Source organism: Numida meleagris, chromosome 1 (assembly GCF_002078875.1).
Source record: "Numida meleagris isolate 19003 breed g44 Domestic line chromosome 1, NumMel1.0, whole genome shotgun sequence".
NCBI lineage: Eukaryota > Metazoa > Chordata > Aves > Galliformes > Numididae > Numida > Numida meleagris.
Genome location: NC_034409.1, coordinates 14,888,192 through 14,903,225, shown reverse-complemented (window position 1 = coordinate 14,903,225; position 15,034 = coordinate 14,888,192). Strand labels below are relative to the sequence as shown.

Here is a 15,034-nt window from a genome sequence, read left to right as displayed (position 1 = left end):
GAGGGACAGAAAACAGAACTCAGTGAATAAAGAACCAAGACTAGCTCCATCCAACCAGCCCCTGATAACGATGGCAAATGTTATTCAGTGACTGAAGTGAATGACAAATCAGTTCTGAGAAAGGTTTCATTACACTGACTACACTGTCAAAAAGGATATTGTAGACATTTTCCTTACACTCTGTTACAAAGACTACTAAGTAAAATTGTACTGCTTCATTACCAGAGTTGAAACACTGTCTGCTGACATGGTAGGAAGCCTGCCAGAAAGCTGACCGCTGCTTGCTTTGAGAACACTGATAAATGCCCATTACAGCAAGCAGCTGTGCTACTGGGAGCACTCAGTGCTGCACCCTGAGCCAAGAGCTTGTCTTCCCCATGAGCACTTTGATATATTTACCCTTTTTGGAAAGAGGCAAAAGCATGGAGGAGTGGGCACACAGGGGAACGACAGCTATTTGACTAACTCTCCTGTGGCTCATGGCTTTGATCTTAAAGCTCATGTAACACAGCACCACAACAAGTAGTATAGAACTACATGGGTGTGCTATGTTTATGGTCTCAATATTGACAACAGCTCATTGAGTATCATATTATTCTGCTCACACAGCGGTGCATTTACAGAATTGATTTAAACTGTTTTCTGCTAAGCACAATATAGTTTCAACATGATCATCAATTATGCACACTAACTGGAAGTGTCCCTCTGACTTGAAACACTTGAAGTCAGCGTAATGCTCTATCACAGTATTTGACAGCACCGTTACCAGAAAGTTGTATCAGTACTGCGGAGCAGCCAAATCTCATCACCCATCACCTCCGGGAGCAGCAATGGGATGGCAGGCACCTGGCCAGGCTGAGCAAGGGAGGGGAAGAGCGTTGCAGCAGGATGTGACAGCAGGGCACAACCCTCTCGTTATGCAGGCTCCCAGCAGAGGTCCTGTCCTGGACAGGCACCAGTCATGCCTCCAGCGTGCTGTCTGTGAAGGACCACAGGAATCAAGCATGCCAAATTCAAGCCAGAGATGTTTTGGGCAGTAAGAGGAGTTCTGAGAGGGACAAAAGACAGGACTAAGGAATCAAGACTAGAAAGTTTCCCATTGTACTATCAGACTTCTGGTCTAACCTAAACTGTGCAACAGTGCACAGGGTTGGCCTCTCCTGGGAAGGTCACAGCACAACAACGATTTATCTCCAACAACTTTGGTAGTATATGGAGCATCGGCTCACCTTGAAGTCAGCACTGATATGATACATATGACAGATTTCACAGGTCTTGAATGTATTCAGTTCACTGGTAACAGAAATTTAACTTTTTGCTATTGATATATGAAGACTTTCACATTGCTGTTATTCCAATAATTCAAGATGAACTCAATATCTAGGTCTCCCTGTACAGCCTCTGGCATGTCCACAAGTTGTATTCAAGGTTAAGATTTCAGAATTTGCCTGTAATTAAAATAAATCAATTTGGAAAAAACTGACGATACAACTTAAGCCACAGAGAACATGCAGCATCCATCTTTGTAGAAAAAGACAGATGCTAACTCATGCTTTTGAAAATTGCAGACTTTGGTTAAAACAGAAGAACACTCCCTTTCACTTACTTTGTTTTAACCTGATTTACCATTGGGGTCACAAATTAGGAATTACAGAAGTCACATAAGATTAAAATATTGCTTGATTTTAGCAACATATTGCTAAGCAAAATCTTTCAAAATGTACAGTTGATGCATTTTACATGGTAGATAATTTGGGAAAATATTCAGACAGTAAAACTGATTGAGACTAAACCTGTTCCAATAATCATGAGTAAATAGCACCATGCAGTGACAATATTTGGAGGACTTAAAACATTCTGTTTCCCAAGCAAATTAAGTTAGCACTAGTCTTGATGCCTTACAACTGGCATTGCTACCACAGGTTACGCCAAGGACAACCAATATTTTAAAGCAAGTACTTGGTGAACTAAGAGCATTACCAACTTGTACTCCTTTATTTTACATTGAGAATATTAAACTGGTGTTTTTTTCCACCCAGTTTCAAAGAGGCAATATAAACATCTAAATTAGAGCCATGTCCTTTTGTAAATTGAACTAGAAATTTAACACTACTTCAGTATTCACAGTTCTGCTATTACCTTTGAGTTATTTAACATGGCATCAGAATGCTTGGAGAGACATAGGAGCTCTCATTGCCTAATTGTCAATCATTTTAGCCACTCACAAATCCAGTGAGTGATTCTCAGAATAGATTGAGTGACTAAAACTTACGAATTATGCCCTTGTAATGAAAAAGCATCTGATTTATAAGGAGTGCAAAAATCTGTACAGTACAACTCAGGAAGAACTAAAAAAAACCATCCTTATTAACCTTGAAAAGATTTGTAGAAAGTGGAAAATTTATTTTGTAATATGAGCAAATCCAGTAAGGTACGTTTTTTATTAACTGCCAAAATATATCGAATCATAGAATGGTTTGGGTTGAAAGGGACTTTTAAGATCATCTAGTTCTGACTCCCCTGCTATAGGCAGGCACACTTCCCTCTAGACCAGGTTGCTCAAAGCCCCATCCAGCCTGGCCTTGAATGCTTCCAGGAAGGGGACATCCATTAATTCTTCCCAGCTCTTATTTTCATGCATCCCCTCAGTGTGGGCCCAGCACACAATTAGGCCTGCGAACACTAATCTCACCAGATTAGGGATCAAGTCTTTAAAGCTCAAACTTCTTCTATATGAAGGATTGAAGTACTACCATGTCATACAGATGAAAAGCTGGCAATAGCCACCAGACCACAGAACAACCATTTGAAAAATACTGATCAGAGGAAAGATGTCCATCTTTGCCTGAAGCCCTCTGCTTTTATTTATCTTATGCCCAGAAAACCGAACAAAGTCCAAGGTAATATTCTGAATTGAGAACTCAAAACTGAAGACTTCTTACTAGAAATTAAAGGTCAAAAAAGTATTCCATATCCAACACCAGTAGGCTTTAATATTTAAACATAGGTAAGTGGCCAAAAATTCCCTTCCAGCAAAGCTAACTTCACATACTTCAGAGAGCTTCTCTGGATGAGAAGAAAATGCCCTCACCTAACCAACCAAATTCTAAGCACAATAATTACATATGTTGAAGATAGTCAGAATATACACACCTGTAATGCAATTTATAGATGTATTTAAGCAAAAATGCCTGAAATTTGCATGCATGAGAACAGTATTAGTCATAGAATGGTAAATGGGAATGCAGTATTTCTTTAGTCATTACATGAGTCCTAGTTACTCATAGAAAAAAGCAACTGACCTGAGATTAAAGGTCCTTGTTGGTATCACTGGCATTGGTCTTGTCCTGCTCTCATAACGTAATACTGCCTTCCTAACCTCTCCCCGTCACCTCAGTATCTTATTTTGTAATTGCACTTCGCTACTCCCTCCCCAGGTAACTGGAGTTATCTGAAGATGTTTCAGGCAGTTTATCATGACAGCGTAGGAGCTGATTCAGAACTACAGCCCAGCCATAGAGGCACGTTATGTTACTCAGGTTGTGTACCGCTATCACCTCTCCCTAGGGATGAAGCAACTTGAGCAGAGCTGCTGAACTGGCACAGCGGATCCTGAGTTTGCTACCACCAACAGTGGATCCAACCCGAGGAAGAAACTAGCACATCACTTTGCTATTAGAGGAATTTCTCCTCAAGTCACGTGAACAATCACATAGAAAAATCATATGGAAATCGGTACTGAGTATCGTGCCCACAGACATGATATGCCTTTGGCAAAGCAGTTGTTCTCTGATAATGATCAGAGCCTAGCCTGTCAGATTAATTGCTGTCAGTGCTGTTTAGTTCCTGGCTGTGAGACCTCCTTTTTAAATGTACAGCCCTTTGCAAGTACGGCATGACGCCATGCTACCTCCCCCAGATGACCTGCTCCCTCCAGATCAGCCGGTCCTCCCAGCCCTCTTCAAGAGGCTCTTGAAATCTGCAGCCAGGGATTTACGCTTCATGTTGCATCTCCTTAGAAACCAGCCACAAATCCCACTTACTAATTCCTCAGTCATCTTTTTTCCTTAAGAGTCTGACCAAGTGAAAGCTTTGCCTCCTTAACAGAGGCTGTATAATCAACTGGATACTGGCAGAAAACATTCTGAACATCTCCTTCAGTTTCTAATTTAGAGACACAAAATGCACCATCAGCCATTCAGCAGGAAAGAGCAGGAAAAATTATATGAAGCGCTACAGTAGTTTATCTATTAACAGAAAGACCTAGTGATATACAGCAAAGCAGTGCACCCCAAAGGACAACAGAAGCATAAAGCATTTTGGAGAAAGACTGGAATTTCAGGAAAGCAGAAGACAGGAATTTCAGGCAAACTTGTGTTTCCTCAAGAGATCGGAGAAAAGCAGAGTTTCAAGAAGATAAAAGACAAAAAGAACCAGAGATTGGATACTACTCTAAGTACACCCACCACTAGGTGTCACCCCAATTTAAGATATACATGCACAAATAAAATCTCACCTTCATTATAGTTAACCCATATCATGAAAATATTCAGCGTCTTTAATGACTACCAATCCCTTCTGAAACATGCGTATGAAACACTCTTAAGCTGCCTTTAAGGAACAAAGTGATATTTGCACAAAAATGAATCATTAAGTATCTAGCACCTTTTTGAAACTCAAATAGGTCACCTGCTCCAACAAAGGCACATTTGGAGGCTGTGGAGATGACAAACCTTCTGTACAGAACACAGAGAAAACTCAAAGCCCCTGATGGCTAAAGAGTGAGCTGAAAAGCCCATCTTTAAGGTTGTGGCAGAATACCTGGCCCTGCCACTGCTTTCTGAAGCGGTAACTCCATTAACACCACAGAGTCGCTGCTGGCTAAGACATAAAAGCAGATGAATCACTTATCAGCATTTTGTCCAGGAGACAATCAATTAACTGTTGTATCATTTCTGAACAGGCCCTGTCTGGGCACCTTCTGTCTTTCAAGTTAACACCACCCCTTTCCAGTCACAAAACTTCACACACGGAACAGTGATGTCACACAGGGAAAGGTATTTATTCAAAACATTATGCCTTCAGTGATAAATATGAGTGGGCTTCTCAAATCAAACTTCAGAAACAGAAAATGTGGTTATAAAGTCTCTCATAATAAATTTTTCATTCCTCTCTAAATATGATGAGAAGAAACTGAATGTGGAAAAATGAACCCAAGGCAGCACTCAGTCAGAAGGAGCTTGCAGAAAGAGTCCCTAGGTAAAACTAATGAAGCCTCTGAAGGCTCACCAGCAATGTAAAGCACTGCAAATAAGGAAACAGGAGAGCAGGGAGGCAAAAACACTAGAAACAGCCCAAATAGAAGAAAAGCTGTTTCAGATCATCTTCCTTTCCAGCAAGGAATAAAACAGCCTAGTACCTTTCCTTGAACACAGCCTCCCTCTCCTGTCAAAAAGATGAAGCTTCAGTTCGGAGTATACTTACATCACACTGCAACAGTCTTTTTGCAACTGACCCACTGCCTGTCTGCACTTCCTCTAAAAAAAAAATTATTAAAAAAAATCACAAAACACCCATGTCAGTGTCAGCATCAAAGTTGGAAAGGATGATGAAATGAGGGAATTACTACACAGCTGATGGCAAGACAGGTTTGAGAGGAGAGATACCAGGGACAGACTGAATTCAAATTGAGAAATTCTTTGACAAATATGATAATTGTAACCAAGAGAAAAAAAAGGAACTGAGGCAGCAAAATCATTTGCAAGAGACATCAGAGATGACTGATAACAGAAGGCAAACAACCTTAACTGTCAATGAGTTCTAAGATGAATTTGACTTCTAAATATAATTCTCAGACTGGGCTGAGCCTTGGGCGCAGAGGCCAGCCGTAATCCAGACAAAACTTCCCAGAGACGAGGCTTCTGCCAGCTTGCCTCTTCCTTTGGAAGCCCCTTTGCAGCCTCACTCCAACTGAAACTCTAGGCTTTGTCTCTCTCCTAGTCCTAACCCTAAGGACGGGCACAACCAGAGCATCCCAGCAATGTTCCTTCAGCTGCTCCTCAGTTTTCTGAACTTCTACCCCATCAACCACTGAATGGAGTTAAAACAGAAGTCAGTTACAGTAGGCTCAAATCTATCATTGCATTCCAGTAGGAAGTTCCTGTATGGTTCAATGCACCCTTCATTTCTACATGACATTACACAAATTGTGAGAAAGTATGACTACTTATTACACATTGAGTGATAAGGCCATGGGAATTGTTATATTAAAACAGAAAAGTGTCTAATTTGGAGTTACAGCCTATGGTCAACATGAAATTCTGCTTCAGAGAAAAGAGCAGAAAGCCTTGCGTAAGATTTATGAAAAAACTGACCCAAGATTTATTCCAGCAAACACATATCTTCAGGTTTCAGAAGAGTCTGAACCATTTCAGCTCTGAGAATTTTGAGGAATATCTGGAGTTCCCTGAACTCCACTACAACTTAGTACTGTAAAGCAAGTCCTACAGCCCCACTAGGGTGTTGTGAAGTCATTATTTACTTCTGTTCATTTGATGTAGTCTGCCTTTCAGTGTAGGGCTAGAACGATGGCTGTGCTCAAGCAACTGACTATAGGTTAGATGGGAGACAGTCCAGCAGGAGGTGCTGTGTGACAACAGCATAGGCTACAGGAGTGGAAAAAGTGACAGGAGATGAGAGAAGGAATCACCGAGCACTTAGTCACTGCACACAGAGGTTCATAGACTTATGCAAAGGATCATTCAATATTCAGAATCATGTAAGAATGAATACGAATACAATCTGGAAGAATATATACATTTTTGCTTGGTAGATTCAAGCTTGTCTACAAGAGTCTTTTCACATCTTCATCTTTGCTCCGTGCTTTGCTCTTTCACAAATCACTGTCCATAATTATGACTCCAAGAAACATGCTATCATGGTAAGATAATTCCTTGGTGCTTTGGTAGGGCAGATGCTGGTTAGTGCTCATGACTCTGCCACCATCAGTGCCTAAGCCACACCTCAGCCCACACTGACTCAGTGAACCAAACTCACAGATGATTCCAAACACCAACCAGTTTAGCTTCAACGTATATGTTTGCATTACTATTCCAGAATCAGACTACTCTGAAGGAATATACTGCTCTGCAGTGCAATTTATTTTGTATACCTCTACCAGGTCACTGCTGTGCACCCAACAATTCCCCAGGGTGCATTTGGGCATCCAACAAGAGCATATTTATCACCTCCCTTTGAAAGGTGGCAGCTCTGAGAGAATGAGACGGTGCACACAGGCCACAGCCCTGACACGCACTTTGCATGCAACCACATCAGAGGTGCAGCCACACTGTATCTTCCAGCAGTCCTCCAAAAGGATCCTGGGCTATATCAGTTCTCACCACACCTACATGACACATCTGTCCATACAACTGCAAAACATTAGTAACAATCTAGATGAAACAGCAACCAGAAATTATCTGCAGGAACCATACCTTCATTATCTCCTGTGTATACAGTAACCCATGTTGACCTCTGCAGATTCACAGCTGATACACAAATCAGAATATTCTTTAGAGTTATTTCAGTGTGGCTGTCCAAAACCAGCTACCTGGTTTTCCTGGTAAAAGATGAATTAAGGATATCAGGATTTCTTGAGCAACAAGACAGAGGCTGAAACTTTGTCATGCGTATATACCCTAACAAAACTGTTTAAACAGACTTGAAGATCTGGCTGCCTGGGTGGGTTTGTTGGTTTTTTTTGTTTGTTTGTTGTAACCACTCTGCACAAAATTTCGGTCACACAAGAACAGAAGCACTAACAGTAACCAAATACACTGCTTGAAACAAGTAAACCTCACATCAGCTATATCACACAAACTAACACAATGCTAAAACTTCAAGTGGTAAAGCATTTCAACTGCAGGTGCCCCTGGTTGTACAGCCAAGTATCAGGGTGCACTAAACATATTTGTTCAAGAAAAATGAGTTTTTAGAATCTTGGTTAACACTCCCAGAGTCTGGCACTATGATCCAGAAGGCATCCCATCAAACTAACTTCAATGGGGGACACCACAAAGAATGAAATGGAATACAAACGATGAATGCAATTTCAATTATTACAGCTGGACTGCATTGGAAGAAAAAAATCTTCATTACCATACTTCAGATTTCCTCCAGAGGAGGAAAATAACTTCCTTAGGCCAAATCTTTTCTATTCAATAGCTGACTTAGAATGAGTCAGTTCCCTGTATAATATTTTTTTCCCCACAGCTAAGATGGTCCTTGCTGGTCTCAGCCCAGTTGATCCCAGTTAATCTACAATATTTGTGATATGATTTCCACAGGCTTTATTCACTGCTTGATGGGGAAGAAATACTATTATACTCTACACCAGATAGACAATTCCAGTTTTTGGGAAATGGGTGTACAGTCTTAGTGATGCAATTTTCTTTTTGCCTGCATTGGACATTATGCTTTCCTAGCATATACTCTGGCTCTTCCCCTTACAGTTTCTGGAAGTTGCCTCTCAGCTATGTAACTGTCAAATCTATCTTCCCAGACTTAGGATACGCAGCTGCTATTGCTGCTTCTGCTGACTGACACCTGTGAGAGATAAGAACCAGGAAATCACAAAGTCTGTGAGCAGATGCAATGAGGTCTATTAACTTGTCAGGCTACAGCGAAAACCAATATACAGTATGCAGATTACACAACACTCTTCTTCTTCAGGCCCATAGACTCTGGGACTCCTTGACAAAAACAGAAAGTTGCAAACATCATTACAAATACAGTGGCAGAAAAGTCAGACCTGAAAGAAAGCCAGGTACTCCCATTTCTCACAGTTTGCTTTCTCAAGAGAGTGAAGAAGGCTAGAAACAAGGAGAGAGTCCACCAAACCAAATACATAGAAGGGTGGCTGAAATCAGCTACTTTACCCTCATATGGTGACTCTATATTCAGGCCCCGGAGGACAGAAACACTTCACTGATAAGCGTTACAAGCCGCGCTGGCTGAGGAGGGAAGCACAGCAGCAGGCTCTCAGAAGGTACAGGCAAGACCTGGCATAGTGTTACATGCAGGTTGAAGCCACATCCACCACAGCACCAGGGGAACAGGGAACAGCTCCTGTAAAGAAAAAAAAAAAAAACACATGAGAAGTGGGCTAACATTTAAGGCTGCCTTAAAGGCTGTGCTCTCACAGCCAAGTCTTTCTTGCCACCGAAATAGAATGAGGAAGAAGCCAGAGTAGTATTTCCCGTTATACACGTAACATCTTAGACTTAATTGGTCCAGGAGTATGCCCCCAGCACACACAGTTAGGGTTTGGACCACGACAGCCCATTTTACAACACAAATGAGATTTAAGCTCAACTGCAAGAAAATTATTTCCAGCAATCTAGTCTTCCCTGTTACAGTTATGGCTTCACCTACAAACAAAATAAGGAAATAACTATTTGCATCTTACAGGAAATTACCCCTCTGACAAAGGACAGGCAATAAAAATTTCTGTGTTTGTTCTATTATATTTAGAAGGATCTACATCTTCACTGGTTAAGTTCTTTTCAGCAATGTGGCAGCCACTCCTCAGGCATCCTGTTACACAGTCCCACAGCAAACCCTGGATCGGTCAGCCTTTTAGCCACATCCACGCACTGCCCAGAAGAGAAATCTGTCCAGCAAACACGTGGATTCCACCTGAACGAGCTCTCACCAGACACACTACCGATGAGACTACTCCAAGCACCATCCCTAAAGATCTCTAGACTCCCATGGCCTAAAGCACTCAGCCTCAAGAAAGAGCCAGGTGCTACACAATTCTAATTTCATTAAAAAACACTTAAGGAAACAAGGGCTTGGAAGTGAAAATCATTTGGAATTTAGGGAGTGCCGGAGTGGGGAGTAGAGAGGTGGAGTGACAATGTACACAAGTAGGACATGTTGAAGAACTGAACTAGGGATATCTTGAGAAAAAAGCAAAAAAATCTTTTAAAGTATAAATCAAGATTACATTTTAGCTTTAATATCTGCTTCCTCTTTTCATTTACCTAATAATTGAGCTTGAAGTTTGCTAAACCACCGAAAGCTGTTCAAAGCGTAGTTGACCAGAAAAGAACTGATGTGCACAAGGCTCTTAAATGCAGAAGAGCAGAAACTCAGCATAGACATGTGGACACTATCCAAGACATGGAGAACTTATTTCCTTAAAGAAAACTACAAGTTTATTTCACTTAGATCCACTGACACTCCAGTACGAAACTTGTATTGGTGCACTCCTATATGAACTGCAATGTAAAGAAGTTCAGAACAGCAGCACAGCCAGAAGGAAGTTCTACTGAATTCACAAAACAGCCACAAAATCACTTTAATTTTAGGATTTGAAAGTTGTATTAACATGACTTTATCATTAACATTAGTTGTAACCTATAATGGTAGGGATTCTAAAATTTGAAGGTGACATTTCTGACCAGTATAAACTCCAAAGACTGACCTTTAAAAATCTCTTGCTTAAGTCTGATAGTGGCTACAGCTTGGCAGGTTCCGGAAAAAGCCAATTACTGATAAAATCTGAGAGACTGTATTTGCATTCATTTTGCAAGACAAAAAAAAAAAAAAGTTTTAAACGTCTTTCCTTGGTTTAAAAGTTATTCTTTGTGTTTGAATTAATGGTTTTGCAGCAAGGAAAAACTTAGAAGTGAAACCAATCCATTTAATTCAACTTACTTTTGTTTTCGTCCAGATGTAATGAATTCCACACATCTCAAACTATTAGTCACCATTTCATAACACTACTTCACATTTTGTTTTCCTGTGCTTTAGAGAGGGAGATACTACCAGCTCATCATTCAACAAACGCAGTCCTAATTAGCAGACTATAACTGGGATGCTGAGACAATACTTTCTTTGTGCAGATGATAAGGGCGGCAATGTCTGAGCCTTTCAGGACCAACACACCAGCATCGTGAGTGTCTAGAGGCATTACCAAACACAGTTGCCTAGAGCTTATTTTGAGAAACTAATGACCTGTAAATGAGCTGGTCAATCAACATCACACATTTCCATCAACAAAACACTGTAATCTGAGCACAAGCTTCAAGTAAATCCATACTCCTACCATAAACCACCAAACTGGACTTATGTCTAAAAAAAATACAATTTAACTGCAAAGTTTATTCCCTTAATACTCAGAGTGCAAGCAACTTCTCTACGTAACATATCTCACTTGCACTGCTTTTCTGAAAGTTATTTACGAAGGTGCTCGGCAGCCTGCTGCCCACATACGGCATGCTCAGAAAAGCGGCTGAGGTTCCGGAAGCATTGCCAGATTACAGGAAGATTGCATCAACCACAAGTGAAGCAATGCACACTCAGGGCAGGAGAACCTTATCTCAGAATGGCAAACTCTCATTGCACAGCTTGGAGTGAAATTTTACCTCTAAGGGCAACAAAGGTTTCTTTTAAGCAAATCCACAGACCTAACCAAGCCCATGGGGCCAAAACACTTGCAAGCACAGAGGACGTGCCTTCCTTGACCAAGGTTAACCTGCTCCACCAGGCTCTCCAGCTCACAGCAGCCTCACCCTGCAGGAAAGGCCACAGCTCCTGCCCCACCTTCCACCTAGAAGAATCACTGAATTGTAAGGGTTGGAAGGGACCTCTAAAGATCATTGAGTCCAAGCCCTTGCTAAAGCAGGTTCCCTACAGCAGGTGGCACAGAAAAGTGTCCAGGAGGGTTTTGAATATCTCCAGGTAAGGACACTCCACAACCTCTCTGGGCAGTCTGTGCCATTGCTCTGTCACCCTCACAGTGAGGAAGTTCTTCCTCATGTTATCACAGAACTTTCTGCATCCCAATTTGTGCCCCTTGCCTGCTGTCCTGTCTCTGGGCACCACTGAAAAGAGCCTGGCCACATCCACTTGACTCCAGCCCCTTAGATATTGGTAAGTGTTGATAAGATCCCCTCCTGTTCTCCTCCACACTGAGCAGCCCCAGGTCTCTCAGCCTTTCCTCATAAGGGAAATGCTCCAGGTCCACAGTCATCTCTGTGACCCTCTGCTGGACCCTCTCTCTCTTTCTTGAGCTGAGGAGCCCAGAACTGGGCACAGCACCCCAGCTGTGACCTCACCAGAGCAGAGCAGAGGGGGAGGGCCACCTGCCTCAACCTGCTGGCCACATTCTTTTTAACGTACCCCAGGAAACCACTGGTCTTCTTAGCCACAAGGGCACACTGCTGGCTCATGGCCAACCTGTTGTCCAGCAGAACACACAAATCGTTCCACACAGAGCCCTAGAGAAGGACATTCCCAGACACTGCATCACACAAGGAAGCACCTGGTGGGCTCAGGACGCACCACTTGTCCAGGGAATAAACACATCAGTTTCATCTGCCTCCTTCCCCATTGAGTAAGCTACCACATAACGACATTACTTTCCTCGATAACACAAAAAAAAAAAGAGAAAATAATAATAATAAAAAAAGCACTCAAACACCAAGCCCCCACAGGGTTGCCTCAGCCAGTAGCCCCCCCTTCCAGGGATCTCTTTATAGCCTGGGCAGGATGAGAGGCGGAACCCAGTGCAGACGCTCTGCCATTCTATTGGACATTCGTGTTGTCAATCACTGCAAACGAGCGAGCCGCCAGAGCGCGGGCCCACGCCGGAGCGGTGCGGGTGCCCTCTGCTGGCGGCTGGGTGTGCTCCTTCCTCACCTCCCTCCTCCTTCCCTCCCTCCCTCCTTCCCTCCCGCCCGCGGGGTTTGGCCGCGGCCGCGTACCCGGAGCGCGGGGCGGGCGCGGGAGGGGCGGCCCGAAATAGCCGGGTGAGGCCGGGTGACGCCGCGCGGCCCTGCGAGCGCGGCGGGACGGGCCCGCGTCGTTCGCTCTTCGTCCCCGCGGCCCGAATCGGATGGGGTGAGGCGCCCGGCGGGGGGACGGCGGCGCGGCCATGGCCAGCGGCTGCCCGTGGGAGCGGGTAGCGGCGGCGGGAGAGGAGGAGGCGCTGAGGAAGCTGCTCGTCCGGCTCCGCAACGTCCAGGAGAGGAAACGGCCGGAGACGCTGGTGCAGACGCTGAGCGACATGCTGGAGCTGGCGGCCCGGCAGAGCGGTAAGGGGCGGCCGCTGCCCGCCTGCCCTCCCGGCCCCGCTCCGCCGGGCTCTAACGCAGCTCTCCGTGTCCCCGCAGCTCCGCGGCTGTTCGGCGGCTGCAACGCCCACGTGCCCCTGCTGCTGGTGCTCGACCTGTACGCGGGAGCGGCCGGCGTGCAGCAGGTAACGCGCTGCCCCGAGGAGCCCTGTGAGGGCAGCGCGGGCTCTGCGGGGTGTGTGGGCTCTTCACGGGCTTATCACAGAGTCATCGAATGGACTGGGTTGGAGGGGACCCTAAAGCCCACCAGTCCCAACCCCTGCCGTGGGCTGGCTGCCCCCCACCAGCTCAGGCTGCCCAGGGCCCCATCCAACCCGGCCTTGGGCACCTCCGGGGATGGGGCACCCACAGCTTCTCTGCAGCTGTGCCAGGGCCTCACCGCCCTCTGAGTAAAACATTTCTTCCGAACATCTAATTTACATCTCCCATCATCTAATTTAAACCCATTTCTCTTTGTCCTTGATGTAAAAAGTTGCTCCTCTTCCTGTTTATAAGCTCTCCTCAAGTACTGGAAGGCCACAGTGAGGTCTCCCTGGAGCCTTCTCCAGGCTGAACAACCCCAACTCCCTCCGCTAGTCTTCATAGGAGAGGTGCTGCAGCCCTCTGATCAGTGCCTCTGATCAGTGCCTTCCAGTGTATTTCTGACGTGTTAGTATTTTACTGTGGTGACTCAGACGTAGCAGAATGGAATGGGTTAAGGTACATTTCTGCCCCTGTCGCCCAATCCTATGACAGTTGTACAGCCAGTTTTTAGGGGAAACATCCCTTGTACCTCAGAGGAACACCTGCAGCTGAAGCTTTTGCTTGGCTGCTCCTACAGTGTTGTCCCATGTAAACAAGGGGTGGCACTTGACCAGCTCAGTGCTGAGCTCACGGTGCTGCTGCTGGGTCCATCCCATGGAGAGCTGCTTCCTAGCAGGCATGTATTGAGCTCCTGACTATGCTGTGCCCAAGGAGTGTTTACAAACTCCAGATTTGTGCAACTCACTCTCTTTGTGTGTTAAGTACATTGCTATGGTTACAAGATTTCTGGCATCCTTTCCCAATTTGCAAAACGGATCGTGCCGCATATGCCTCTTAAATAATATTGTTGTGTAAGTTTTTCTTTTAACTTCATAGACTTTAGCTAGCTATTAGAGCATAAAATTCAGATTAAAATATGAAAGGTTCTTCCAAAGACTGCATGCTTGTGCAGAGTCTGAAATTTTAATTTGTTTTACTGTCAGAATTGTCAGGTCACTAGGAAATAAAGAAAGATAAAGCAGTAATTTTTTTCAGGATGAAGCATATTAGATATGTCACAATGTACAAAACCATTGCTGAGGAACTCAGGTAAGGAAGTGAAAAACATGAGATTGAACCACAGCCAGAAGCAGGTCTGAGAGGGCTGCATGGAGCTCCTAAGAATTCCATAAGAAAGCAGTGATTATTTAGTTCTCACTGTAATAGTGGTAAAAATCTCAACTTTAATTTAATACAGAACTTTAAAATGACTTCTGTTTTACTCACTGCCTGCATTTGCTTCAGTTTGGAAGTTACGGAGCTTCTTTGCATTACTACATTGTATTCAGGCATCAAATCAAAGCTCAGAGGCAATGCAAAGCTCCAATCTGCACAAAATGCCACGGGCAGCTCTTTCCTCACATTTTGTTATGGTATTTACAAACACCCACAGTGTCTCAGCAGAGTGCTGCCTTCCGTGCTGCACCCACTGCAGCTCACTGCAGGCTTTGTGAATACACAGTCCTATGGCAGCAGTGAGGTGACATGGCCCTGATTTCAGTGTAGTCTCTTCATACTGCTAATGAATTTTCATTGAATAAATTGATTGACCCGCCAGTCGCATTTTTTGCTTTTGGCATTGTAATAGAACTGACTGTCATAAGAGAGTA

At 44.0% G+C, this 15,034-nt stretch overlaps 1 protein-coding gene and 1 long non-coding RNA gene across 5 annotated transcripts in view; one reads left to right on the top strand and one right to left on the bottom strand.

Moving 5' to 3' along the window:
* On the bottom strand, nucleotides 8,644-12,902 carry LOC110392393. The gene is made up of 2 exons (XR_002434337.1): nucleotides 12,774-12,902; nucleotides 8,644-9,126 (listed from the first exon to the last, which is right to left on the bottom strand). It is a non-coding gene; the product is annotated as an uncharacterized LOC110392393 (long non-coding RNA).
* The window catches only part of LRRK2 (leucine rich repeat kinase 2), a 65,205-nt gene continuing 62,969 nt past the window's right edge, over nucleotides 12,799-15,034 (top strand). For 2 of the 4 annotated variants that reach the window (XM_021384616.1, XM_021384615.1), the window contains exons 1-2: nucleotides 12,799-13,103; nucleotides 13,182-13,267. In XM_021384616.1, the coding sequence (XP_021240291.1) occupies nucleotides 12,944-13,103; nucleotides 13,182-13,267 (246 nt within the window). In that variant the 5' untranslated portion in view covers nucleotides 12,799-12,943. Of the gene's footprint in view, nucleotides 13,268-15,034 lie in introns of all 4 variants that reach the window. The other 2 variants (XM_021384614.1, XM_021384617.1) reach the window with 2 other exon arrangements.